The 26,215-nt window shown below is 30.8% G+C and overlaps 1 protein-coding gene across 5 annotated transcripts in view; it reads right to left on the bottom strand.

The window, feature by feature from the left end:
* Window positions 1–26,215, bottom strand: part of LOC143242141 (RNA polymerase II-associated factor 1 homolog) — a 71,828-nt gene that overhangs the window by 3,532 nt on the left and 42,081 nt on the right. For 2 of the 5 annotated variants that reach the window (XM_076485463.1, XM_076485456.1), the window contains exons 6-10: window positions 20,473–20,544; window positions 15,477–15,559; window positions 13,195–13,272; window positions 9,188–9,233; window positions 1,338–3,581 (exon numbers count right to left, since the gene is read on the bottom strand). In XM_076485463.1, the coding sequence (XP_076341578.1) occupies window positions 15,536–15,559; window positions 20,473–20,544 (96 nt within the window). In that variant the 3' untranslated portion in view covers window positions 1,338–3,581; window positions 9,188–9,233; window positions 13,195–13,272; window positions 15,477–15,535. Of the gene's footprint in view, window positions 1–1,337; window positions 3,582–9,187; window positions 9,234–13,194; window positions 13,273–15,476; window positions 15,560–20,472; window positions 20,545–25,875; window positions 25,946–26,215 lie in introns of those variants that run through there. The other 3 variants (XM_076485460.1, XM_076485457.1, XM_076485462.1) reach the window with 3 other exon arrangements.

The raw sequence follows: 26,215 nt of genomic DNA, 5'->3' as shown, positions 1-26,215 counted from the left end.
CAATATGCTATTCTCTATCACACACAAGTGAGATCCTAATGGAATACAGCAATATGCTATTCTCTATCACACACAAGTGAGATCCTAATGGAATACAGCAATATGCTATTCTCTATCACACACAAGTGAGATCCTAATGGAATACAGCAATATGCTATTCTCTATCACACACAAGTGAGATCCTAATGGAATACAGCAATATGCTATTCTCTATCACACACAAGTGAGATCCTAATGGAATACAGCAATATGCTATTCTCTATCACACACAAGTGAGATCCTAATGGAATACAGCAATATGCTATTCTCTATCACACACAAGAGATCCTAATGGAATACAGCAATATGCTATTCTCTATCACACACAAGTGAGATCCTAATGGAATACAGCAATATGCTATTCTCTATCACACACAAGTGAGATCCTAATGGAATACAGCAATATGCTATTCTCTATCACACACAAGTGAGATCCTAATGGAATACAGCAATATGCTATTCTCTATCACACACAAGTGAGATCCTAATGGAATACAGCAATATGCTATTCTCTATCACACACAAGTGAGATCCTAATGGAATACAGCAATATGCTATTCTCTATCACACACAAGTGAGATCCTAATGGAATACAGCAATATGCTATTCTCTATCACACACAAGTGAGATCCTAATGGAATACAGCAATATGCTATTCTCTATCACACACAAGTGAGATCCCAATGGAATACAGCAATATGCTATTCTCTATCACACACAAGTGAGATCCTAATGGAATACAGCAATATGCTATTCTCTATCACACACAAGTGAGATCCTAATGGAATACAGCAATATGCTATTCTCTATCACACACAAGTGAGATCCTAATGGAATACAGCAATATGCTATTCTCTATCACACACAAGTGAGATCCTAATGGAATACAGCAATATGCTATTCTCTATCACACACAAGTGAGATCATAATGGAATACAGCAATATGCTATTCTCTATCACACACAAGTGAGATCCTAATGGAATACAGCAATATGCTATTCTCTATCACACATAAGACACCTTTCTTCATTTACAGGAGGCTACTATTTAGAATACCTTGGTGTCTTCTTCAACTACCATCTCAGCCGAGCTTAGCCTTTTCTCCTTTGCTTGCAAATTGTGGAGTGCAATTGCTGTAATTTTAATAGCAAGCTAAAAATTAGCTAGTCTTTATGTGAGTCTTCAGAATACAAACAGTGATCTTTCTTTACCTTTGTTTGGTGGTAATGATAATATTTTACAGTCTAAAGTTTTGGAAATAATTATATGAAAATGAACTGCACTGTAGTTGTAGTTGGTTGTTATGTAATAAATTTAAAGTGCAACACCTATAAAAATGCAAGCAATCATACTCTCTTCAGTAGTAATGGTAATAATCCCCTAATAGCTCATAATACTGGAGATCAAAGTTGTAGTTGGCTAAGAATATTCTATGCAAAACATTGTGGTTAGGCTTTCTATTTTTGTAGAATATGGTATGTGATACTGGTGTTGTTAATAACAAAAGTTGAGGTAGAAAACTAAAATGAAGTATTTTAGTGTATATTCTTTATGTGATAGGTGAAGGTTGAATACAGATCTTTTCACTGTGTTACCCCAGCTGGAAATGGATTAAGAGGAGCTACTCTTCAATGTAGAAATGGAATCTCAGTTCCATGCTGTAAAGGTTGCATGTGAGGGTCTTCCTCATTCAATTTAACATATGAGGAGCAAGAATTGTGCTGAAGGGAAGAGCATAAAATTGAAAAACACAATTGTGATGAACAAACTGTATCAAATGTCTAGAGGATGGAGCAATCAGGATGTGGTCATTCACAGTTCAGGTGAAAATGGCCAATGGAGAGAAAAGAAATCTTCTATCTAAAATTATGGAACAGCCAAAGATCAGTTGAAGGACAATAGGTGTTACTGGACACCAGCCCATGGTCTTCTTAAGGAGCACAAAGAGACAAAAGTAAAACCCAAAAAAAGTTTTATACTTCCTTGACAGTATCTTTGGCCACAAGATCTTTTATCACATCCTTGAAAACAAAGATAGATTGTGGGTCTGAAGGAGTAGAAAATAAAATGAGAAGAGAAAAATGAAGTGGAAAGAAAGAAGGTGGATGAGAACTTGTAGAATTAACATGTAAGTGCAGAAGAGTGACAAACAGATGTGTGTCTATTGGGCATGACCAAACAGGATAGTTGCTGACAAGAAATGCAACAAAGCTGACACTGAGTAGTGGGAGGACAGGAAGAAGGGGAAAGTTTTAGAGGTGAAACAAATATATTAGAATAGACTGAGCCTGTCAAGGAACAGCAAGGCTGTGAAAGATAAGAAATCAGAGAAAGTAACTAAGGCTGATGCCAAGCTGCTTTGGCCCATGGACTCCAGAGAATTAAGAACACCACTAAAGACATCAGGTCAAAAAAAGGATAAGAAGTAGGTAGTCATGCAATGGTAAGGAGTGTATCCTGACCAAACAGGTCTCAACAGTAGAACTAAGTAAGTAGGGTACAATATATATGTAAAAATGGCTGGTATGGGTTGAGAAAACTCTATGTTGTTCGCTCCTCTACATAGAATTTTCTCAACCCATACCAGCATGAACCCTACTGTCAGGTGAGGTAGAAAGCATTAAATAATCACAAGGATTATAATAATTGAGCAAAGAACATGATGATCACAACACACAGGTTGAAGAGAATGAAAGCAATATGATGCATGATGGATTCCACAAAATGCTGTACAATGGTAGCAACCTCCTCCACAATAAACAAGCTTCCCCACAAAATGCTGTACAATGGTAGTAACCTATTCCATAATAAACAAAGTATAAATAAAACTTGTGTGCATAACACATCGCCCATACAAGACATATTTGAAGTAATTATTCCTTGAAAATTCAGGAGAAAAATTAAAGCTTTTGTAACAACAACAACAACCAAAAAAAAGCGAATAAATGTTTCATAAAGAAATAAATATCTCATCCAATTCAACTCAAAAAAGTTTTAACAGGTCTGCTGAGGAAATGAATGAAGTTATCACGAGTGCAAGCATATAGGGGAATTTACTGCACGTGTATGTTGTGTTGCCCTCCTTTGTTGGAGAACTATTGTTTCATGATGTCATCATGCACCTTCATGGTCCACATTAAACACACAACTTTAGATAGGATTTAGCACAAGGCTAGTGGCATGTAAATCTGATAGACTGAAATGTGAGCGAAATAGCAGTTTTGTGTATGATAGCAAGTATTCTCTCAGTAACTGTCATGTTGTGCTCAAAGCAAATTTAGTAACTATTTTAACTTGTGTTCTCACTTGGGAATGCATTGGTCCTATTAAATGAGCATACAAATTTACATATAAATTATATTTAGGTAAAAATACTAGATACATGTGTTAACCTAAATGTGGTTGTTCATAAGGAGTTTTGAGCATTAGGAAAATTTTAATATAATTAATATTGAAAGGATACACTTACAAGCAGTTCTACAGCAAACAACATTGTTTTTCTCCAACATGATAGTTTCCCATAAGCTCTGAGAGTTAGACACCTAATATAAAAGATTAATTTTAATATTAGAGATATTTTATTTCATGGGTACATCAACAATGTAATAAGTTTTGCAATACATGACAAATGTGTGTTATGAGTCATAAAGATATATATATCAATAGTTTATGTTCTAGTTTCTATAAAAAACAAAGATATACTGGACATTTAGTCAACAGCTTCAAAACAAATCAAGTTTTTGCATCTGATTCAACAAGCAGAAATAAAATTTTATAATAAATATTAAAAACACAGTAATATCAAAATACATCTTTCATTACAGTATTGCCTTAAAACTCCAACACCAACATTAAAACCTGAAACAGTTGGATCACAATATTCTGATTAACTTAAAAATAAACATTATTAAGTGTAACAATATAATGATAGGTACAATAAACATAATACATACACAGATTCAATATTTTCAAGAGAAGATATTATAAAGAAAGGATCAAAGATAAGTACAAATATTGCATCTTTTAAAATAATAATAGCAACCAAATAAAAACAACAAGAAACTGTTAATGGTTAAATATGAAGGGGTTGATGTTATTAGAGGCTTTCTTTAATAAAAGCTCCATAATCTGGAGTTGAGAATTTTTATTTAAACTTTTCAAGAAATATGGGGTAGTTGTTATTCTCATTGTATAACTGGATACAAGGACTCAGCTAGATTATTTAAGTGATATCTACTCCTAGTTAAATTCCATGTGTTCATTCATGTATTTGTAGGTAACATGTAGACTGTCTCCAGCTTTAAATCATTAGTACAACATAATACAAAGGAGAGATGTTAAACTTGAAATTATAATGTATACTAAACAATAACTACAAAGTATAACTGATATGTCTGTAATTAAAAATAAAGTTTTTAATCATATAATGAGTATCTTATTACACACTAGTGAGGACTTCTCAACAGAACTTAACAATATTTTATTGTATAAATGTGTGTGTGTTTTTTATATACTGTCCCTTTTATCCAGTACACAGGAATGGTGCTTCAATGTAAATAATGTAATGAAATATGTATACTTCACAGACAGTAAACAAATTTGTGACTGAATTAGGAAAATAATTTCTACTATCTTTAAAGTTCACTCATCTTGTACTTACAAGAAACTGAGAATAAGCATTCATTGACAAAACTACATGAGTGAACAAACCTACAAAAATGCTTGAACAATTTAGAACTTATTAAAACAAGTGCAGTCTTCAACAGATCATAGGGTGACAAAAGTATACATGAAAAAAGCTTTCAATATTTGTTTTCCTTTTCCAAATGTGTTGTTGAATCACTTGAGAGGAAATTTAAACTCAGAATGTCCAAGCAGTTAGTAATAAGTACACCAAAACCTTTTAGACTTTAGAAAGTGAAAATAAAAACAAGTTGGCTGGTGTGACTTTTATTCAAAATTAAATTCATAGATCCAAATAGATATTTATAACAAAGGAATTCACACATTTACACTTATAATGCACTTAAAAACCATCCAGGTAATGTGTTGCTTATAAATATAAATAGTAGTGTGTGTAAATTTATGCATATATACACCCACCCCTAAAAGCAAATTATACCACATATGAAAACATAAGCTGATAGAATTGTAAATGTGAAACGTGGTACACACCGCATATGTTTTTGAACATTTTAAGGGTTTTATTGACAAATTTAATGTTATCTTAACAAAGACTAGTGTCTGCATATTAAAACTTAGCTGACTTAACCTGTCATGAGAAATCACATCTTCTGCCTCCAACACAAACCTCTCTTTGTTACATAACATAAGCATAAAGTTTTACAGAAATTTGTGTAACTTAAATATAAATATATTAAAACACATTAACCTTATAATTACAGGCACCCTTATACTGTGCACATCATAAAAATTTATGTTCTAACATTCCAAAATTAATAAAGCAATCTTATTATCAATGAAGTTAGTATCACAGTTTACATTCTAGTCCAAAGTTTTATATTATCTATGTTTTAATTTCTTTATTTAAAAACAAACCTTAAAGGAGAAATCTTAAAATTCAGTTTGATGAACAATTTCACAAAGTTTTAACTGTTAGATTTTCTAGCTGTGAGTTAGATATAGCAAGTACACAGAGAGAAGCTAGATTAATTGTTCTGTTTACAGAGTCTTTGTTCAAGCTACTTAGGAGACACTGGAAGGAAAGAGAAATAAATTTCTTTGGATTCTAAAACATCAAAATATTAAATTTTGTGACAAAGTAAAAACTTACTATTAAGAATATAACATCCTTTGATGAAAAGTTAAAATGTATGTATATTTTTCTACTTTTAATTTTAAATATTTCATTGCACAATATGTTGATGATAACACTCAAAATATTCAAAATCTGAGTGCAAATAACTAGAATACAAAAATAAAGAACCTTTAATTAAAATAATATTATTTTCGGTTTGCAAATTATTTGTAATCTTTAACAAAATTTTGCCAGGCATTGTGAAGATATATTAAGAAAGCTCAAAATTATCATATTGTTGCACTGTTTGTCATATCTTAATACAAACTATGCCAAATGGCCTATCCATGAGGTGAAATAAATGAAAGGATAATTTAAGAAAAATGATAATTTTTAATCCTCTAATTACTAAGTGTCCATGAACCACATGTACCCTTTTAATACATTTTTCTAAACTATTTATCCATCATATTACTTGTGAGCCTACAACCTTCCCAGAAAACAATTAACCACAAATATCATTAATATTGTAGTTAATATCACATTGTCTTTACACAGAAGATGAGTGATTCTCCAAAACTTGTGGTAAGCTCTTTTGTCTGATAGTTGTAACAGAAACAACTATAAAATTATTCAATATTATTAATACATAAATAGTATTTACACAACATAATAATTATTTTTAAAATTATCTAGTTACAGCAGGTAACTAATAATAAATGTTACAACAGGTGACTAATAACAAATGTTACAACAGGTGACTAATAACAAATGTTACAACAGGTGACTAATAACAAACGTTACAACAGGTGACTAATAACAAATGTTACAACAGGTGACTAATAACAAATGTTACAACAGGTGACTAATAACAAATGTTACAACAGGTGACTGATAACAAATGTTACAACAGGTGACTAATAACAAATGTTACAACAGGTGACTAATAACAAAGGTTACAACAGGTGACTAATAACAAATGTTACAACAGGTGACTAATAACAAATGTTACAACAGGTGACTGATAACAAATGTTACAACAGGTGACTGATAACAAACGTTACAACAGGTAACTAATAACAAACGTTACAACAGGTGACTAATAACAAATGTTACAACAGGTGACTAATAACAAACGTTACAACAGGTCACTAATAACAAACGTTACAACAGGTGACTGATAACAAACGTTACAACAGGTGACTGATAACAAATGTTACAACAGGTGACTGATAACAAACGTTACAACAGGTAATAATAACAAACACTGATAACATTTGTATGTAAAAACTAACAATTAATTTTTCTTACATACAGTTAAGGGTATGATTTTAAAATCCTACAGCAGCTACCTTATTTTAATTTTGTTCAATTGAATTGGCCTGGAAAGGAGTACAATTTATAAATTGGAGTACCTGAATTTAATAAAAGCTGTTTAACATTTGTTCCAACAAAAAAATTAAACTATATTACCTATAGGACAAAAGTCAGAAAAAGCATTTAACATTTGCAAAAAACTGAGATCAAACTTAGAATTCAAGTCTTGATGAGGAGATTAAAAATTGTTGTTCCAGTCTTAAACATTTTCAAGCACAGCAAATATATATGTCCCTAATTTTGAAACTGACAGATAAAGAGGAAAGCAGCTGGTCAACAGCAAAGTTTCAGGTTATTCTTTTCAACTGATACTCTTGTAATAAACGTACAAAGCAAAGGTATGGAGCAGATTTTGTGATAACAGGATGTAACTAGTGAATTCATTAACAACTGGCCAACATGATAAGAATGGTATTAAATCTGTAAACTACATGTCAGCATGAATACTGCAACTGAGTCAAGAGAATTAACTATGTACAACAAGATACATACATATACATTTATTAATGACTATGATCTCTAAAAACTCAAGTAGCTAGAATGGTGACATTTTTTTTAAAAATCTGAAAACATAACTTTTATTAAGACTCAACTGGTTTCCTACCTTTTAACTAAAAGTTGTAAAAAGGGTTTTAATAGACATTGCTTATTCATTTTATTTTTAATTTATATATTTTTGAAAGCTAAACAGAGGTTATCTAAACTATCTGTCCCTAACTTTTACATGACAGAAGACAGCTAATACACAGTATCTACTAATGGTCTATTGATATAAGACCAAGTAGAGACCATGATTCTTAGAGTGCAACTATGTTCCCAAAGTCTGGAGAAACATTGTTTCGTAACTGCCATTAACTGGTGTTACACAAACCACTAAGCCACGACCAACCATAGACTTTTACATAAAAAGAGAAAATATGTTACTGTGTAACACTAGGGAATTCAGGATATTTCAAAACATATTTCCTTACAGAATTAGAACTTAAAACTTACATACTATTAAGATATAGATTATTGGCTAAGTTTTCATGCCATAGTAACTGGTATAACAAACTCTCCATCATCCATAGTAAACAATAGCCAGGTTGAAAGAGTTAAACTTAAGCACCTTGCTTCATGATTCATTTTATTTCTAATAATATTTTAAGTGATCAAAATTTTATTTCTTAGTATATAAACAAACATAAATATCTTATTCTAATAAAATACATCCTAGTATCATATATTGTTTCAGACTTCTGAACAGAGAAAAAAAGCTAATTGTGAAAGTGTTGCTGAACTAAACTAAGAGTTGACAAAACTTAATTTTGAGAAAAGAAAGATATAGTATTTTCAGTAAATTTTAAATTCCTGATATGTTTCTTTCTTTCTTATGGCCACATTTTCAATTTTCCATTTAGATTTTATGAATGAATTAAAGAAAAACAAATGATTTTTCAACTATTTTTTTCTATTACAAAGTTTCAAGAAATAACATCAAGTTTAAAGTATATTATATCTACGTACTGATATTCACCACTTGTCATGCTATCAAATGCTTATGACAAAAACTGAAACCTTTTACTAAAAAACAGCTTTGTGCAATTATAATAAAACAGTTAAACTTCCTTAAGGCAGTAAGCTAACAAGAACTTAGAAATTATATTTTTATTTAAAACATAACAGAGCTTCTTAAGACATGTTAATGCACCAAATATATACTTGTAACAGTCTTGTAGCAAACTACCCACAGTTGTTTGTTCAATACAAACTGAAATTCAGATGTATCACTGCTCACATGTTTTCTGTCTTACACACTTTACATTTGATAAACTGGTTTTGGCTAAATTTATGTTCCTGCACCTTGATGTAATTTTTATAGCAAATTAGTTTGTTGTTAGTGTGAAAGTATATATACCCCTTGTCTTTCATTACAAATATTAAATATTATAAATTCAAACAATTATTTATCTGTTAATAAGAACTAGAGTATACAAATAATTACTAAACATTATATATCAAATTTATACACACCTAGTAACCACCAAAAGTAACAGATTTGCAGATGAATGAATACACCCTATGTTCAAAGAAAGAAAACACAATAGTTAATTAATAACCTGCCTATAACTAAATAAATGTTTCCATAGCTAATACAAAAATCTATGACAAGTCAAATTTTGTATACATGTGTAAAGAAGTAACATATCACTTAATATATGATTAAGAACTGAAACTATTAATGTTTGGAGAAACTCCATAATTACAGAATTGACAAAAGCAAAGACAAGTTTGTTTTGCAAATACTTGTGAAACATACAGCTGTCTTTATTTTTCTCAATTCTATGTTACTTGACAGGTTTTTACCTTATAACAGTAATTATAAATTTTTTATTAGACAACTTATTTTCAGATATTTATAATTACTTCCCATTTATATTTGTGACAAAACTAGTAACTCTACCTGCTGTCATTTTCAACTTTCTTAACTCAACTAACAACAAAATATGGATGCTGCAAAAATGGGAATATGAAGAAACATCAATCTTGGTCATCCAAAGTTTCAAACAAAAAAGAACACTGAGAAGTGAGAAAATTCATCACTATAAACTCAGGAAGGTCTAGAAACATGGGACAGAATGATGACCAAATCCCCCAGTGCTACGGGATATGAGAAACAGATGAAAATAAAATCTTGGGAGAGGGTGATAAATCCTTTTGACAGTAACTTTGCCTAAAAGGTTTGACATTGCCTTAGACAAATATAAGAAAGAAGAGAAGGGATAAGAATGGAAACAACAGAGGATGAAGAATTATGAGTTTTATCAATGGATAAAACTTGGCAGAACAAATTCCAGAACTTTATAAAGACTTTCTTTTGGGTTTCAAGGGCCAGGAAAGCAGAATTCACACTGTCATGAAGGTTACCATTTTAACAATATGATTATAATTGTGCTTTAAATTGACAAATGAGTACACAGTATTAATGTTAAGAGCTTAATTTGCAAAATAAATAAAGATAGTATTCAGAAACTATTTTGGTGTATTTTTAATTATTTAATAAAATATATTATATGTATCAATAAAACATCAACTGTCCAAGCCATGTTTTCAATTTCACAAATGTTTGGAATAATTTTCACTGACATAAATATTCTATGCACAAAAAGATCAATGTCCCAGTCTGTGTCACATTTCCATTTCTTCTTTGACTTGATCCAATCATGGTTTTCTCTTAATGACCTTTCAGAATAGATTCAGTTTCATCTCTACTGCTGCAGGTTTCACATTTTTCATCACTTGAGACTTCTTGGGTTTGTATGTCAAAGTACAATCGTTTTTTCTTTTTTCAGTTAATCTAGGTTTTCTCACTTTTCTACCAATTTTACTTTTGTTTAAATTGTAACTTTTCTGTTTCCAAATGCTTTTCTCACCCCTTTCACAAATATAATAATTTGCAGAATGATCTAGACTTACAGCATGCTTATTAGCATCACAAACTAGTTTTTGTGTTGTGTGTATCCTTTGCTTAGGACATTCTCACCTTGGAGTTCACTGAGATTCCAGTCTCCAAACTAGTTTGTCCATGTGACAAGACAGAAAGAATCTTCCATCACACTCTACAAATTTGGATACTTTATAAAGTGCTTTTCCAAAATGCATCTGCTCTTTTATTCTCCAAGTTGAAATCACTAAATGTACTGAAATTAGCCATGAACTCATTGTGAAGAAACTGAGTAAACTGTTTTGTGATTTCATCAGTGTTTATTTTAACTCTGTCAAATTCAACAAAGGAGTTGAGAATCCTATTCAATTTCCTTTAAGAAATGTAACACTTTACAACAGCAAGACTTGCTGGGAAAAAGCAGATATTGTCTCTTACTACAGTTTATTATAATTAGCACTTTTTCAACAACGTCTTGGCCATTGCTAGTAATTCTGTTCTATACTGTATTCTGAACACCATTTTGTGCTTGTCACTTAGTTCTAGTTAAGAAAGAAGCCTTGTTGAAGAAAACCTAATGCTGATTTTATTATAAGCCAAGAGATCATCTTCCTGCAATTTATATCAATCCAATTTGAGCTTTGTATTCAATGTTTTCTATATATCTGGTTTCACAACAAGATTGAGCAGTTTTTTGTGATGACAAGAAACTTACTTGAAGTAAAAATGTATCTCAAGGCAGCCCCTGTGGATATTAAAACATTTATTTACATGACCTAAGAAGGTTTAAACGTTGTTCTCTACTTTATTTTAATAAAAGTTTTAACACCGAACCAGCCATCCTAAGATACATGAGCACAATTTTCATCATGGTTTGGACATCACCACCCAGAAGAAGAGTCATGGGCTTGTCTGATTGCATTTTCTCAAGATAAGGTTGAACTAGCTGCTGACAAGGGGTGATTGCTGCAGTGATATCAGTGTGTTTTATCAAACTGTACCAAAATAATCAGACAAAGACTATTTTAAGAAAAGGCCTATTGAGTTCCTTTTACAAACCATCAGACATATATTAGGTCTAAACACAGGTTCATGATACAGGTTGATTTATTTGATACAATGTAGAAAAAAAATTATTATTTTTTTATGATATATATGTATGTATATCATCAGTGAGTGAACACACCGATAATGTCTACTCAAAACCACTAATAATAGACCTACAACAAACAGATCTATTTGAAAACGAATAAGTTAATGATTTACTGGGCCTAACAACAATACATTGGAATGAGCAGCCACATGTGTGGCTTCACAGTTCCCTGCCTAAACTGATAACTCTTATCATTCAGTATCAAATAAAAATTGATGTTGAAAGGTTTCATGCAAGCAATAAAAAAAACAAAAAAAACTGGACACATCTTAACTCTTAACATCCAAGTGCCAAATTGAGAGGCAGCCAGCTGCATTAGGATGTGATGTTGTAATAGGGACAATTACTAAAAGGAATGAATGTGTTTTTCTGACATGAACTGTAACCTGTTAGGATTGAAAATATAAAACACTGGTCACGATGTTGAATACATATGGTATATTATATGATGAGATCAAAATTGTTACTGATAAGAAAACTGATTCAATAATCATGGAAGATTTTAATTTTACACATTTAATGGAATCATATAGAATGTAACAGAGAGAAAATTTATTGGAGTGGTTCAGATTTTCTATACCAACTGGTGCTGTTTTAGTTTCTAGAAGTACTTCAGGGATTAATGCTTGAGTTATCTTTTAAGTGTATAATTAGCAATTTATCTTAATTTGTTGGTGAAATTAATCTTTGGGTACATCTAACTGTATTGAAGATTCTGAGGTATTACAGAATGAACTAAGTAAAATGGTAAGTTGAACAAATGTTTGTTAAATGATATTTAAATACAGTAAGTACAGGATAATTCATTTGACTTAAGTTAGATCACACATTCAATAAAGATGGAAACTAGCTCAAAGCATGAATAAAGAAAAGGTCTTTACATGGTAGAAAACAATTCACACAAGCCATTCAAAAAGTACTTCTTTGTTGCTATAAATATAGCGAATATAATTTATGATGTATTTTAAAACATCACAATTAAACGATTTAAAAGATACCTCCTTATGTTAAGTCTCACTTGGCATTCCAAGTGAACAATTTTGGTCTTGTTATCCAAGATACTGACTTAATGAAATGTGTTCAACTAGGATTATTCCAGGGATGGAAGGATTACTTTATAGGGGCAGGGTAAGATCTTTCATCTTATTTTGTTGAGCTATACTCTGATGATAACTTAAAAGGACAACAGATTAGGTCTTGGAATGGACCAAATGAATTACATTTAAGGTAATTTCATTTTCTAACAGGATCATTGAGTTATGGAACGAGTTGTTGTGAGTAATTACTTACAGTAATAATACTTCTCTAAAATCTGAGATGTAATACTACAAGCAACATCTTATAGCTACATTGAATTTGCAATAAAATACCTGTGTATAGTAATTAAAATCTACCTTGCATATCAACACTAATTTTAATACTACTACAAAAAAGAATTCTTACATTATACTCGAGGTTTCCTTGCCAATGTCAAAGAATGCAGATAAAGCCTATTTTGATCTGATTTGCACACACCATAGTCTGTAGTAAAATTATATCCAAATTAAAAAAAATTTAATAACAAATTATACAAATTAGAGCACCTGAGTAAAAGCAAAATTTATTTATTTGATACTAAAGTATTGGATGTTTCAATATTATTTTAATCTAAACAACTCAAAACTGACCCAAATGTCAAAATCCATAAACACACACAGTTAAGATTATAATTTGACTACTTGTAATTTATGCTTGAATTTTTTTTTAACTTATCAACTTTTAAATTGGAAGGAACAACAACATGATGTAGTCATTATTAACCTGGTAAAAGAGCATTCTAAACAACAATTTTTCTTTCTGATGACCCACAAGTTTATGAACAAAATTATAAATACCTTGTACTTAAACTGATTACATGAAAAGTTATTTCGACAACTATAAAAACTTGTTGTATAATATTACACAAACAAAGATTATTAACACAACCTAGCTCACCATTGGCAGTGCTATGGCTCAACTTTGAACTTTCCAATAAGAATATGACACAGAAGTTGTTTTATTAAAATAAGTTTTTAACTTGATTGATAACTCTGAATTTCATTTTTGCCTTAAAAACCTGAGAATCAATTAAACCAACAGGTTTTTATGATTGTCTTCAAAATATATACACTAATTACAGAAACAATATGAACTGTTCATCACATAAATGTTCTTAAGTTCTAGAAGTATCACTCTGTCTGGTTTAAATTTTGAGGATGAAATAAATATTTTACTATTAATATTTCAAAGCATCTGTTGGTACAGAAGTTAAGCTGTTTTTAAGATCTACCATTACTATGATTACAATTAGTAAAATTTGTATTTCTCTACCAAACCCCTTTCTCTAGTTACAACAATAACTGACTCCAATGTCACTGACCTTCCAAGAATGTGTGGAAATAATCCTGTTATAACATTAATCCATGATATCTGTTGTGCACATTTCAAACAGTTATAAACAGGACTTACAAAAATCAGAGTTATGCATGACTTTTTTATCATAATTTAATTACCATATTCTTTGTTGTTATTATTCAATATGTTCTATGACCATTCTTGCACGTAAATTTCATAAAATAAGAACATTCATTTCATGTTACTATTATTAATTTATGTGCATAAAGAATGTATTTTCCATAAATGCATTGCTCATAAGTTTGATCCTTGGTGTTAAATGAAAACAAGAGAACATAAACAATGTAGAAAAAATATACAATCCAAAAGTGAACAATAAAATGATTACAAACCAGAATATACAAAAAAGGAGGAATTAGTAAAATTACACTTTTCAAACAATTTTAATTAAATGATGAACTTATATGTAGTATTTTGATTTGTATTTTACTAACTAAAGAGAAGCTATATTCATATAGGATTTTCTATAACTCAATGACAATTAGTAAATCAAATAGGCTTCACATTTATATTTAATATTGTGATGAATTAAGTGTAATACCTGAAGAAAACGTTATTTTTATTTTATATATTTCAGAATGAAAATGTTTAGTTTCAAAAGTTTAAAACAAAATATAATGTTGTCTTTATGTACTAAATTAATTTATATTAAGCATATTTCAAATATAGGAGTTACTTAGAATAAGAAAGAGTAATACCATTGTCACCATTTTATTATGTTTAAATAAAATTAATTCTCTTCTTAGTAGCAAATTATTTAAAATTTTTATTCAAATATCAAAATCGTAAAATTCAGTATATAATTAAAAATGAAATATAAATTATGATAGTATATAGTCTAATTCTCTTCTTAGTAGTAAAATATTTAAAATTTTTATTCAAAAGATCAAAATCGTAAAATTCAGTATATAATTAAAATGAAATATAAATTATGACAATATATGATTTACTTTGACTATTTAAATTTAAAATAAAAATCCTTTTAATCAAAAGTGACCATGTTCATATTTTAAATTTCATACTTAATTTCTTATTTATTTTGCACACAAAAATTTTGCACACAAAAAACAACCTTAAAATACTGCAAATAATTTGTTTTCATCTACCACTGTTCAATATTTTGCCCATAATAATTCTACAATTTGTACAATAACATTAATGAGTTAAATACTGATCAAGAAGAATTCTCTTGGCCCAGCTGTCAACACACAGCTACACAGAGAAATACCATCTAAAGTATAAATTAACCCAATTCATAAAGCTGGTTTTTTATAATGTTCACAGTTACATACCTGTCTAAGCAGCTGGACTGGACAATTGTTTTCTAATGCTAACATCAGCAAAGAATAAATCAAGGAACCTCCAGCATCTCCATCTGAGAAAATAAATGTATATGATAAATAACAAATTTTGTTCATGTAAAAAACCATTGAAGTTAAACTGTTAGATAAGCACACTCATTGTTAAAATTTATCTTAAGATGGCTGGTATGGGTATTAAAACTTTTATTAAAATAAAGTAGAGAACAACATTTCAACCTTCTTAAGCCTTAACCTTCTTTAGGTTAAAAAAAGAGAGTTTTGAGAAGTGAAATTCAAGTGAGTTTCTCATCACAAAACACTCATTGTTAATTCACTGTTCTTTTGGGGGATTACATATATACTATATTATCAAAAGTACTGTAATATAAATATATGACAAGGTGGTTATGTTTCATTTTTGAGATTTCATTTAATAGGATATGAAAATACAGCTGACAATAGTTAATAACACTTAATACCAACCATTGACAAACATCTGATAAAATATTTTTATTCCAGTGTTTGTGTGTGTGTGTAAGTATATATTTTCTAATAAACAAATATAAAAAACTGAACAAATCAGAAGAATCCCTATGGTACAGACATAGGATATAAAATGTATCATAGGTCTCAGAGGTGACTGAAAAAGTAGGACCCACACTGTGATGGGGATAAATGAATTGTCAGTTTCAAACTCAACTGTGAGTTTCACAAAAAGAAATACATAAATAAATAATAATAAAATAATCAAAATAAATAAAAATTAGGAGAGCAAGATGTGAGTACTCAAGCCCATAATGTCTCACATCTGTATCATCCTTTACTACCTGCAAACTGTTGTGGGAAGGTGACTGCTCTCCAAAGTAAAGAAAATGTAATAATAATAATAAGGTACTAACACTTGAGTGTAAGCAAGATAAACTGCAGCATTTTTTATTTTTATTTGGGTTTGTTTTTAATGCAGTTTTTCCTACTGATTTTATTTTACTTGACTATCAAGTATTAATCTTTATTTATATGTAGACAGGCTGGTGGTCCTACACATGCAAGGAAAGATATCAACAGTAACTATTAAAATCACTCACATAACATTTTTTTGCAGAAAATAAAAAGGGAATCTCAGTATATTAGAAAGCATACAAATGAAAAGTTACATACCGAGCAAGTTTCTTCCCACCACACACAACAACAAAAAAAAAAATACGTATACATATCCTAACATAAATATCTAGAGTGTATCTCTACATAGCACTAATACTTACTTAGTATAAAACATGCATCTAACTTAAAAAGCAGAAACCTTACCACTGAATATTATTATTCACATCAGGTTAACCATTTTGCTATGGGTTCAGTGTGATATACAAGTTCATCTATACAACTGCACACATTAAGTATTTGCACTATAACTTTTGATGCAGCATGTATCTTCACAAAATTTGGTAAAGATTACAAATATTTTGTGTACAAAGATATCAGATTTTTTAATTTTTATTAAAGATTCTTTGTGAATCTGAGTGCAAACTGATTTCATGTTATGATTAAAAAAAATTATTCTTTGTTTAAAAATCTCAGATATTATTTTCACAATCTCTAAAACCTCCTAAGTACTTTCAAACACTTATTTTCAGCGAGACTTTGTTTTATGTTATTTTCTCTACTCTAACTATGTGTGATCTGTCATTTGACCAACCTCGCAACCATCATAAAAACTTTGGAAATAAATGTAAATGAAGTTTTTCATGCTAGAATGACTACATATTATAACACAAAAAGACAGTAATATAAAACTGACCTTTAGTCTTTCCTGTCTTGGCTGCATTTTAGTGGACTAATATTTTATAATACAGTCACATTTCAATTATTGTACATTATACTCATAACTAATTACTATTTAGAAATAAGTTATGGAGCTTATTTTTCTTAAATATTGAATGATAAAAAATAAAGAAGTAAAGCAAACAATTATCTCTTCTTGCTACAATTTTTGTACTCAGTTGCTGCTCTAAGTCTTTTAAAATTTTGCATATGAAGGATATCAAACAAAATTTTTTTTCAGGTTTTCTACACACACACACACACACACACATATATATATATATAATTAAATTACCAAAACATCATAAATAACTAAACTGATACCATAGAATTTAACTGTAATTTATTAAGCTTAGTACCTAAAATTTATTTAGATTTAGTAAAATATGAAATTTCAATCAGACTAAAGACACAACCTATCTTCTTGAAATTTTGGTTTGAAAGAATGTGGCAGCTTTGTTACAGATTAAAAGAGCTGAGTAAATTACTCTGGAGGATATTCTAAACTTCTGATTGGTTATTCACATATCATTTTGAAGTAAGTGTACATAACGAACCATATGGTGAAAGAAGCCACTAGGTTTGATTCAGTATGCAAGTCGTATCTCAGCAAAATAAAAAGATATAAGGTTCTCATTTTTCATTCTAGCCTGATAATATTAATAATTTGAGTTTCTAATTAGTATGAAACTATAGACTTAATATTTTGGGATCACAGTCATCTGATTTTAACCAATGCTGCATTCAAAATACTACACGACTCACTGAAATCTATATTCAGATTCTTTAAATATTTAACCTTTAAATTAAGAAATTAACTTATGTATGTACATAGTATTAAAGTTTGAATTATAATCTACAATGTGATTCCAAATTTATTGACCTAAATTCATAAAATAGTAGTTCAATAAAATTTTGAATGTAAGGCAACAAACACAATGACATCACGTTTGAGATGTATTTAGGAGGTTTTAAGAGATTATGCAAAAAGATTTGAGATTTTGGCAATGAAGAGTAGTTTTTTTCAGTCATAACATGAAATCACTTTGCACCCTATTTTCACAAGCAAATCTTTAGTAAAGATATTTCATTAAAAAGTTTGATTTTTTTGTATACAAAATACTTGTAATATTTAGTAAAAGTCTACCACATTTTGTGAAGATACACATGCAATAACAAAAGTTATAGTTCAAATACTTAACATGTGCAAATTTGAAGGTGAAGTCGTATATAATACCGAGCCAGTAGCTAAAGGATTAAATAATTCTCCTTTTCATCAAAGTCCACAAGACAGATTCAATAACTTCAGAATGCCATTCAATAAGACAATTTATTTCTTCTCTATATCTGTTATTACAAGCTGTGAAACTCACTTTAGAAATTGTCCATTATGACTTAAACCAAAAGTCAATCTAACTTCACTTTTACAAACATACTTGCATTAATTTGAGACATTATGATGTAACAGTACTTAATTTAAGCAACAAGAAAAATTCAGAAAGTTTGAGTAATGTGACATTAATTCATAACTGGTTTTTTAGAGTTAGGTAAACAAATCTGCAATAAACTATTTCTTCCAAGTTATACATTTCCTGTAATGAAAATATATTTGCGATAGGTATTTATCTCCTCTCTCAAATATAGCAATATGGTTCAGTGCTACCCTCTATATGCAAAATTCTTTGCATGCCACAAGTCTTCAACTTTCACAAACCACACAATCAAGTATCTATAGGATATATATTTTCAATATATTCTTCTCACATATACAGCTAGAATCTCACACTCAACAAGTAATTTTTCTTGACTGATACAAGAAAAAAAGAAGCATCCATCATAAGCTTCTGAAGAACATGCAAAAAAACAGGAGATCCTCAAAGTAGAAGATCCTATGTAGGAGACCACACAACTTCTGTTACAGGTATATTCTACACCCAATGTTGTACCCATGCATTACTTCCACTAAAATGTGTAACTAGAATAGGCAGAGAGTCCAGTGACAATGATAGAAATAAGTATCCTTCAAAAGCATATGACAGACACCATAAGTGTGATCCCAACAAGGAACACACATGGGAAACCACACCACTTCTGTACCAGGTATACACTATGCAAAGTGTGGAAACAGGTGTCACATATATGGGTGGAAAGTGAGAAGAGCACAATCAAATGGGAAAGAAAGAAAGAAACACTAAGTGAGTTTGAATCCAAACAACAATACACTGGAATCTCAGTCCCCATGAAGAAAGACTAGACAAGAACCATCTACAATCAGATATGTGAGGAATGTGCTCAAAATGTGTTGAGTCGCTAAGGCAAGTGGCTCATCAACTCCAGTCCAAACCCAAGCAGCATCAGGAATACTACTTCTGACTTGTGATTGGAGGAGGATCCCCACCATCTTTATCTCAAGGTTAGTAGAACAGTATTATACACATGCCTAACCAATCTACTAAAAGAAGCAAAAGAGCAAATCCACAACCACCCACACATACAACAGTCCAACACTCAAATGATGGTGTGAAGGGACGTACCAGTGTGGCGTTTTGCATTGCAGGAAAAAAACAAACACTGTTAGGAGAAAAAAGACACCTCTTATAACAACCAATCTCCCAACAGTTTAAAACTAGGAAACCCTCAGTTGAGACACTCAGACCTGAAAACAGTAATGGTGCTCAAAGCAACAATAATAATTTCAGAAATTGTAAAACAAACTTAAGAAGTCATATTAAACCATGAAGAATTCAAAAAGAGAAAACAAAATTAATAAACAAAGGTAAATTATCTCTGCAAACGACTACAGAAACAATTAACTGTAGCAAATCAAGTTAATCATTACTTCACAAAAGAAATGGAATTAATACTTGAAGGAAAAGAGTTAACAACTGAAAAACATCTGCACTCAATCACTGTCTAATAAGAAGTAACAGTTCATTGTAAAGGGAGTCAGGAGGGTGTGTCACACTCCTATTGGGAGTTTACATGACAACTTACATGCCAGACACAGTTGAGCCACATGGAAGTTCAAGGATTATGGCATGACAAACATTTCTGCACACAGAAGGCAGCACTGAATGAAAATAGTTATACATGTAAGAAGAAGTACTGTACTACACCAGAAACTTTACAATTTGGATTCAATCTATAATCAAAAACATATTCAACTTACCCACAACACATCTAGAATTCCATATGCAAAGTCTTTGTTCCCTAACAGATCATCTAGGACTAGGTTAACAACCTGACAAATGTACAAAAAATACATGTATATACACACTATTTTATTATGCCATCCCACATTATGTTCAACATATAAAGCACTTAAATTCAAACTAACATACAGAACTCATATTCTTAATTTTCCATGGTCTTTTTCAATTTCTTATAACAATACATGCATAGTTCATTCATAAAATTCATTTACTGTTTATTGTACTTTTTAATCAGTCAAAATGATTCATTTTATAATCATGCTATTCTTTATAACACACTACATTAGTTCTTGTAGATGATTATAAGCAGCTACACATCTTCCTTAAGCATTCGTGATGAGCCCAATCAAGTTCACAGATTAATCCCACACTCTTTAAATGAAAGTAGTTTTATGAGTTTTATTAAATATTGGACAAAATAAAGTGTGGAAAAAAAAAATAAAGTGTGGAAAAAACCCCATAAAACTCTACCCTTTCATAAAAAAAGATATTACTTTATGGTAAGTAACCAGAACTATTATACAGCCAATCAAATTTTATTTAACAATGCCAAACTGATTCACGCTACAACGTGTAACATTGACATCCACTGCATTAATGATCACATGCCTAGAAAGTACTAGTTTATTCCATTCTTTCTCCTCCATAAATTGTGAAACAAAGTTACCCTGTCTATTATAAATTGTCTATGTGATTACTTAGTAAGTTACTTAGTTGTAGCATTTCTATGTTTGAAAACTGCTATAAGAATAGTTTTACTAAAGTTAATTTTATTTATTTATACAATAGTCATAAATTGTAGGAAAAGACATCATATTACTCATCATCAAATACAATTACAAACAATGATTTATTTATAAAACAAACTCATAATATATAAGGGTGTCAATAATAAACTCTTATTCACTGTGCTATATGTAATGCTCCCATTAATTTATGGGAGAGTCAAAACAATAAAGATTACAAACAATGTATATAAGCATGTTAGATGGATGTGGCTAAATCAGTCAATATATGAATTAAATGTATGATCTTCTATCAAAGCATGTTAGATGGATGTGGCTAAATCAGTCAATATATGAATTAAATGTATGATCTTCTATCAAAGCATGTTAGATGGATGTGGCTAAATCAGTCAATATATGAATTAAATGTATGATCTTCTATCAAAGCATGTTAGATGGATGTGGCTAAATCAGTCAATATAAGAATTAAATGTATGATCTTCTATCAAAGCATGTTAGATGGATGTGGCTAAATCAGTCAATATATGAATTAAATGTATGATCTTCTATCAAAGCATGTTAGATGGATGTGGCTAAATCAGTCAATATATGAATTAAATGTATGATCTTCTATCAAAGCATGTTAGATGGATGTGGCTAAATCAGTCAATATAAGAATTAAATGTATGATCTTCTATCAAAGCATGTTAGATGGATGTGGCTAAATCAGTCAATATATGAATTAAATGTATGATCTTCTATCAAAGCATGTTAGATGGATGTGGCTAAATCAGTCAATATAAGAATTAAATGTATGATCTTCTATCAAAGCATGTTAGATGGATGTGGCTAAATCAGTCAATATAAGAATTAAATGTATGATCTTCTATCAAAGCATGTTAGATGGATGTGGCTAAATCAGTCAATATAAGAATTAAATGTATGATCTTCTATCAAAGCATGTTAGATGGATGTGGCTAAATCAGTCAATATAAGAATTAAATGTATGATCTTCTATCAAAGCATGTTAGATGGATGTGGCTAAATCAGTCAATATAAGAATTAAATGTATGATCTTCTATCAAAGCATGTTAGATGGATGTGGCTAAATCAGTCAATATAAGAATTAAATGTATGATCTTCTATCAAAGCATGTTAGATGGATGTGGCTAAATCAGTCAATATAAGAATTAAATGTATGATCTTCTATCAAAGCATGTTACAACTATACTTCCAATATTTGATAATACATAAACAGTACTGAATACCTTCTTCATAAAACCTTTATGAAGTGCATATGGTGACATAAATGCCATGTACACAGAGTAAGTTTTCTGTTTATCATTATTGATACATTTATAAACAGTGGTGTTATAAAACAGGTACTTTTCTTCATACCTCACTTATATTTCTGAGTTTTTATACAAGTCTTTACAAAGACCAGTGTTTTAGATACAGTTAACTGCAAGACAATTGTTTGCTTTACACTCACAGATGTCAAGGCAAATTCATTCTTGTAGATTCAGCATATGATAATGAGGTTGTTATAAAATGAGTTATCTGTGCTCTGTCCATTATAGGTATCAAAATCCAATTTTAGACATTGTAAGTTACAAAATTTACCACTGACACACAAGGTGTGGGCATGTATGTAAGACAAATACACGAATGAACAACAAAGCCCAAAATCTATGTAGCCTATATTAATGTACAATGAGGCAGCAAACATGCAGCACAAAGCTAACATCTACTCATCTGAAAGCACATTTCAGATAGATTTTATATTTCTAAGGAGCACACAGCCATTGATTGTGAAAAGAATGGATAACCAATAACAGGAAGCAAGAACCATGGTGTTCAAACTGTGATGTGTGGCCCCAGGGTGGGGGATTGGTGGTTAGTGAAGGGAGGGATTTGTAACTAGGACTATGAGAGCACATATATTACATCTGAACAAATTTAAAAATGAACAAGTTTGAAAACTGCTGGCTGAACTTCACTGCTAGTGAGTAATATAGCAGCAAAACATGGGAAAACTGGGCCAGTCATGGAACAAGCAGAGGTTAATTGTATGCTGAAAAATAAACAGATAGAGAGGTTACACACCTAAAACTATGCAACCTGAAGCAAAAAAAGTGCTAAAAGTCCCTGAAAGTATGTAAATTCTAAGAAACAAAGAGCTTTGACTTTTGACAGCAGGTGGCTTTCCATTATTTGTTGTAGAAATGTGATCCGTCTACAATGACTTCTGATACATACAGAGGTGTGCTGGTTGTCTAAAAGGAAAGTATTCAGTTACATTATACAAATGAAAAAATAATTTTGTATTTTTCTATTAGATTGTAGCCCTACATTAGTAGTACATTTTATGGATGAAAAGTGGCTTATAGCACTGTGCTATCAAGCTAATATTTTTACTCAGCTCAACAACCTTATGATGTCACTGCAAGGTCCAAATGGTAATATTTTGCAGCTCAGTAACAAAGTGTTGCATTTTACAACAAAAAAAGGTTCTACTGAGAATAGTTATAATATTCCTATACTGAAAATGTATTTATGATAGACACTGACATCCAGTCACAAGACTATCTATTCTGATTCAGTGCTGTCCCTATATACACACTTCTTCTTTACACATGCCACAAGTCTTCTGATTCCCCCTATTGGAACTGTAATATTAGATCATGTTGCTCATGCAAATAATCATGCATCACCTCCTCACCAATATAAGCATGGCATGCTCATGTGACTCCCTCTACACTCCTCTACTGAACTATCACTTCAAAGTTTGGCAAAACATGACAGCACTAGAGAAGTGTGAAAAGAGGATATTACCTATCATAAATACATTTTCTGTATATGAAAATAATAGCTTTTGATACAGTACTTACTTCCTCACAAAAGATTAATGAGAATCCCATGTTGATAAGGAAGAGGGACTGGCATGAGAAAATGACAAATACCTTCCAAAAGTATCCAAATGATACATCTGGAAAAAAGATATTCAGATCAAAAGATCAGAAAAGTAAAACCACACCACTTTTGGGTCATGTATATTCTTTGCCCAACTGTGAAATTCAATGGAATTGTCACCATCTCAGAATTAATGATGTGGAAACCAGATACTGAAAATAGTGAAAATATCCTCAACTGCAACACCAAGATAGAAATTCATTTGTGAAAGATGTAGTATAAGCAGTGTGGAGAAAGATGGATATCCAAAATTATGGGGAAACATCAAAGCCAACAGGAAGGCAAGAGCTAAAGCAATGAAGATAAAGAAATAAAAGAAAATTATGATCACATGGTATCTTCTACTGATTTGGCAGAATCTATAAAATGAAACATAAACAAAGCATGCATAAGACCTCAAAACATACAGAACCTCATGAATAATGACAGAATTCAGTAGCTCCATATGTCAAAAATGTAAAGAAGAAGGTTGAGCTCACTCAGCAAGTAATCAGATATTGAAGAAATCAGTACTGAATCAACAGCAGCCAAATGAATAGATTACCAAAATAAAAAGAAAGTCATGGGAGATAATGACTTCAGAATAGGACTGGGAATTCCATATGTCCATACAGTGGCTGAAGCTGCAGACCAAGTGAGCGCATTCTCCATGTGAATGCCTTCAGATCTTAGTTGAAAATATACAGTTCTGATTTTTGAATCACAAATAATGCTCCTGTAGGAAATTTGTGAAACTCAGTAGTATTATGTAAAGTGAGCCCAAAGGTGGACAAAGTGTAAAAGCCAAGCTATTACACAACAAAAACTGAGGGGTAATTCTAGAAATAACTGATCACTCAGCCTATGATTGCTGGCCTCTCAAAAGTAAAATGTATGTATCAGGAATTGACAGCAGAAAAAAGAAATTCACTGGTAAATATGCTGATGATGGATGGCTTGGCTTTAAGAAAATATGTATTAAAATCAGCAGAATCTACAATAAACAGGAACAATAGACCAGACATCAAGTACTTGCCCACCAGAATGGTTCTCACAGTTCACATTCTCTGTGCAGTTAATCAATCAGAAAATTGAATCACAAGTTTTTGGAAGTATTTCTGTTACAGTTGGCAGCCATAAAGCATTCTCTATGCACAAGGTAATATAGGACATAACATACAATAACCTAATAAAAAAATTCACAGATGTTGAAATAATTTAAGAGGAGCCCCCAGTGGCACAGCTGTATTTCTGTGGGTTTATACTGCTAAAATCCTGGTTTCCATCCCTTGGTGGGCAGAGCACAGATAGCCCCTTGTGTAGCTTTGTGCTTAACAACAAATAACAACAAGTTTAAGAAGAATTGTTTAAGGTATAACACAGTCTGTTCCTCAACACGCAGATGAAAAACTCAGATGGACTGCAATAGTTAGAATTTGATTCCTGTTTACAAAAACGGAAACTGTCTGACAGAATATTTATTAATCATTTCTCTGGTATGTCAATGTATGTATAACCACAACAATCTGACTATAATTCTTAAGTCTCTTGAACTGACTAAAAGAACAACAGTGAGAAATTATCATTACTTAAACTTAAGTCAAATTATTTACCGACAAACTAACTCAGCGTAAAATCTGTGTGAAATTAGATTTAAACCAAAAACATGAACTTTTTTCTTACACTTTTATTGCTCGACAGATGACCCAAATGACCACACGTGGAGCTCCATTAAGTTCAGGCATAGCTCTCGCTAATTTAGAAACAAATGTAGGCAGAAATATTTGATTTTGAGAGTGTATGTTTTATTAAACTGACAGAAGTTTCTCCTAGTGTTAAGGTTCACACATCAATACACAATATTATGAAAAATACGAGGTCACATAAGATGTAACCTCATGTTTTAACCAATGAATAAAAACTGTCTTGAGATCGAGCTAATTAGTCAAAGATATATATTAAAAACAAATTGTTTATTGATCTTGAAGTGGTATAATGTCAGGATATTGTTATTGATCTTGAA

Source organism: Tachypleus tridentatus, unplaced genomic scaffold, assembly GCF_004210375.1.
Source record: "Tachypleus tridentatus isolate NWPU-2018 unplaced genomic scaffold, ASM421037v1 Hic_cluster_2, whole genome shotgun sequence".
In the NCBI taxonomy this organism is placed as follows: domain Eukaryota; kingdom Metazoa; phylum Arthropoda; class Merostomata; order Xiphosura; family Limulidae; genus Tachypleus; species Tachypleus tridentatus.
This window is presented reverse-complemented; position numbering and strand designations above follow the sequence as displayed.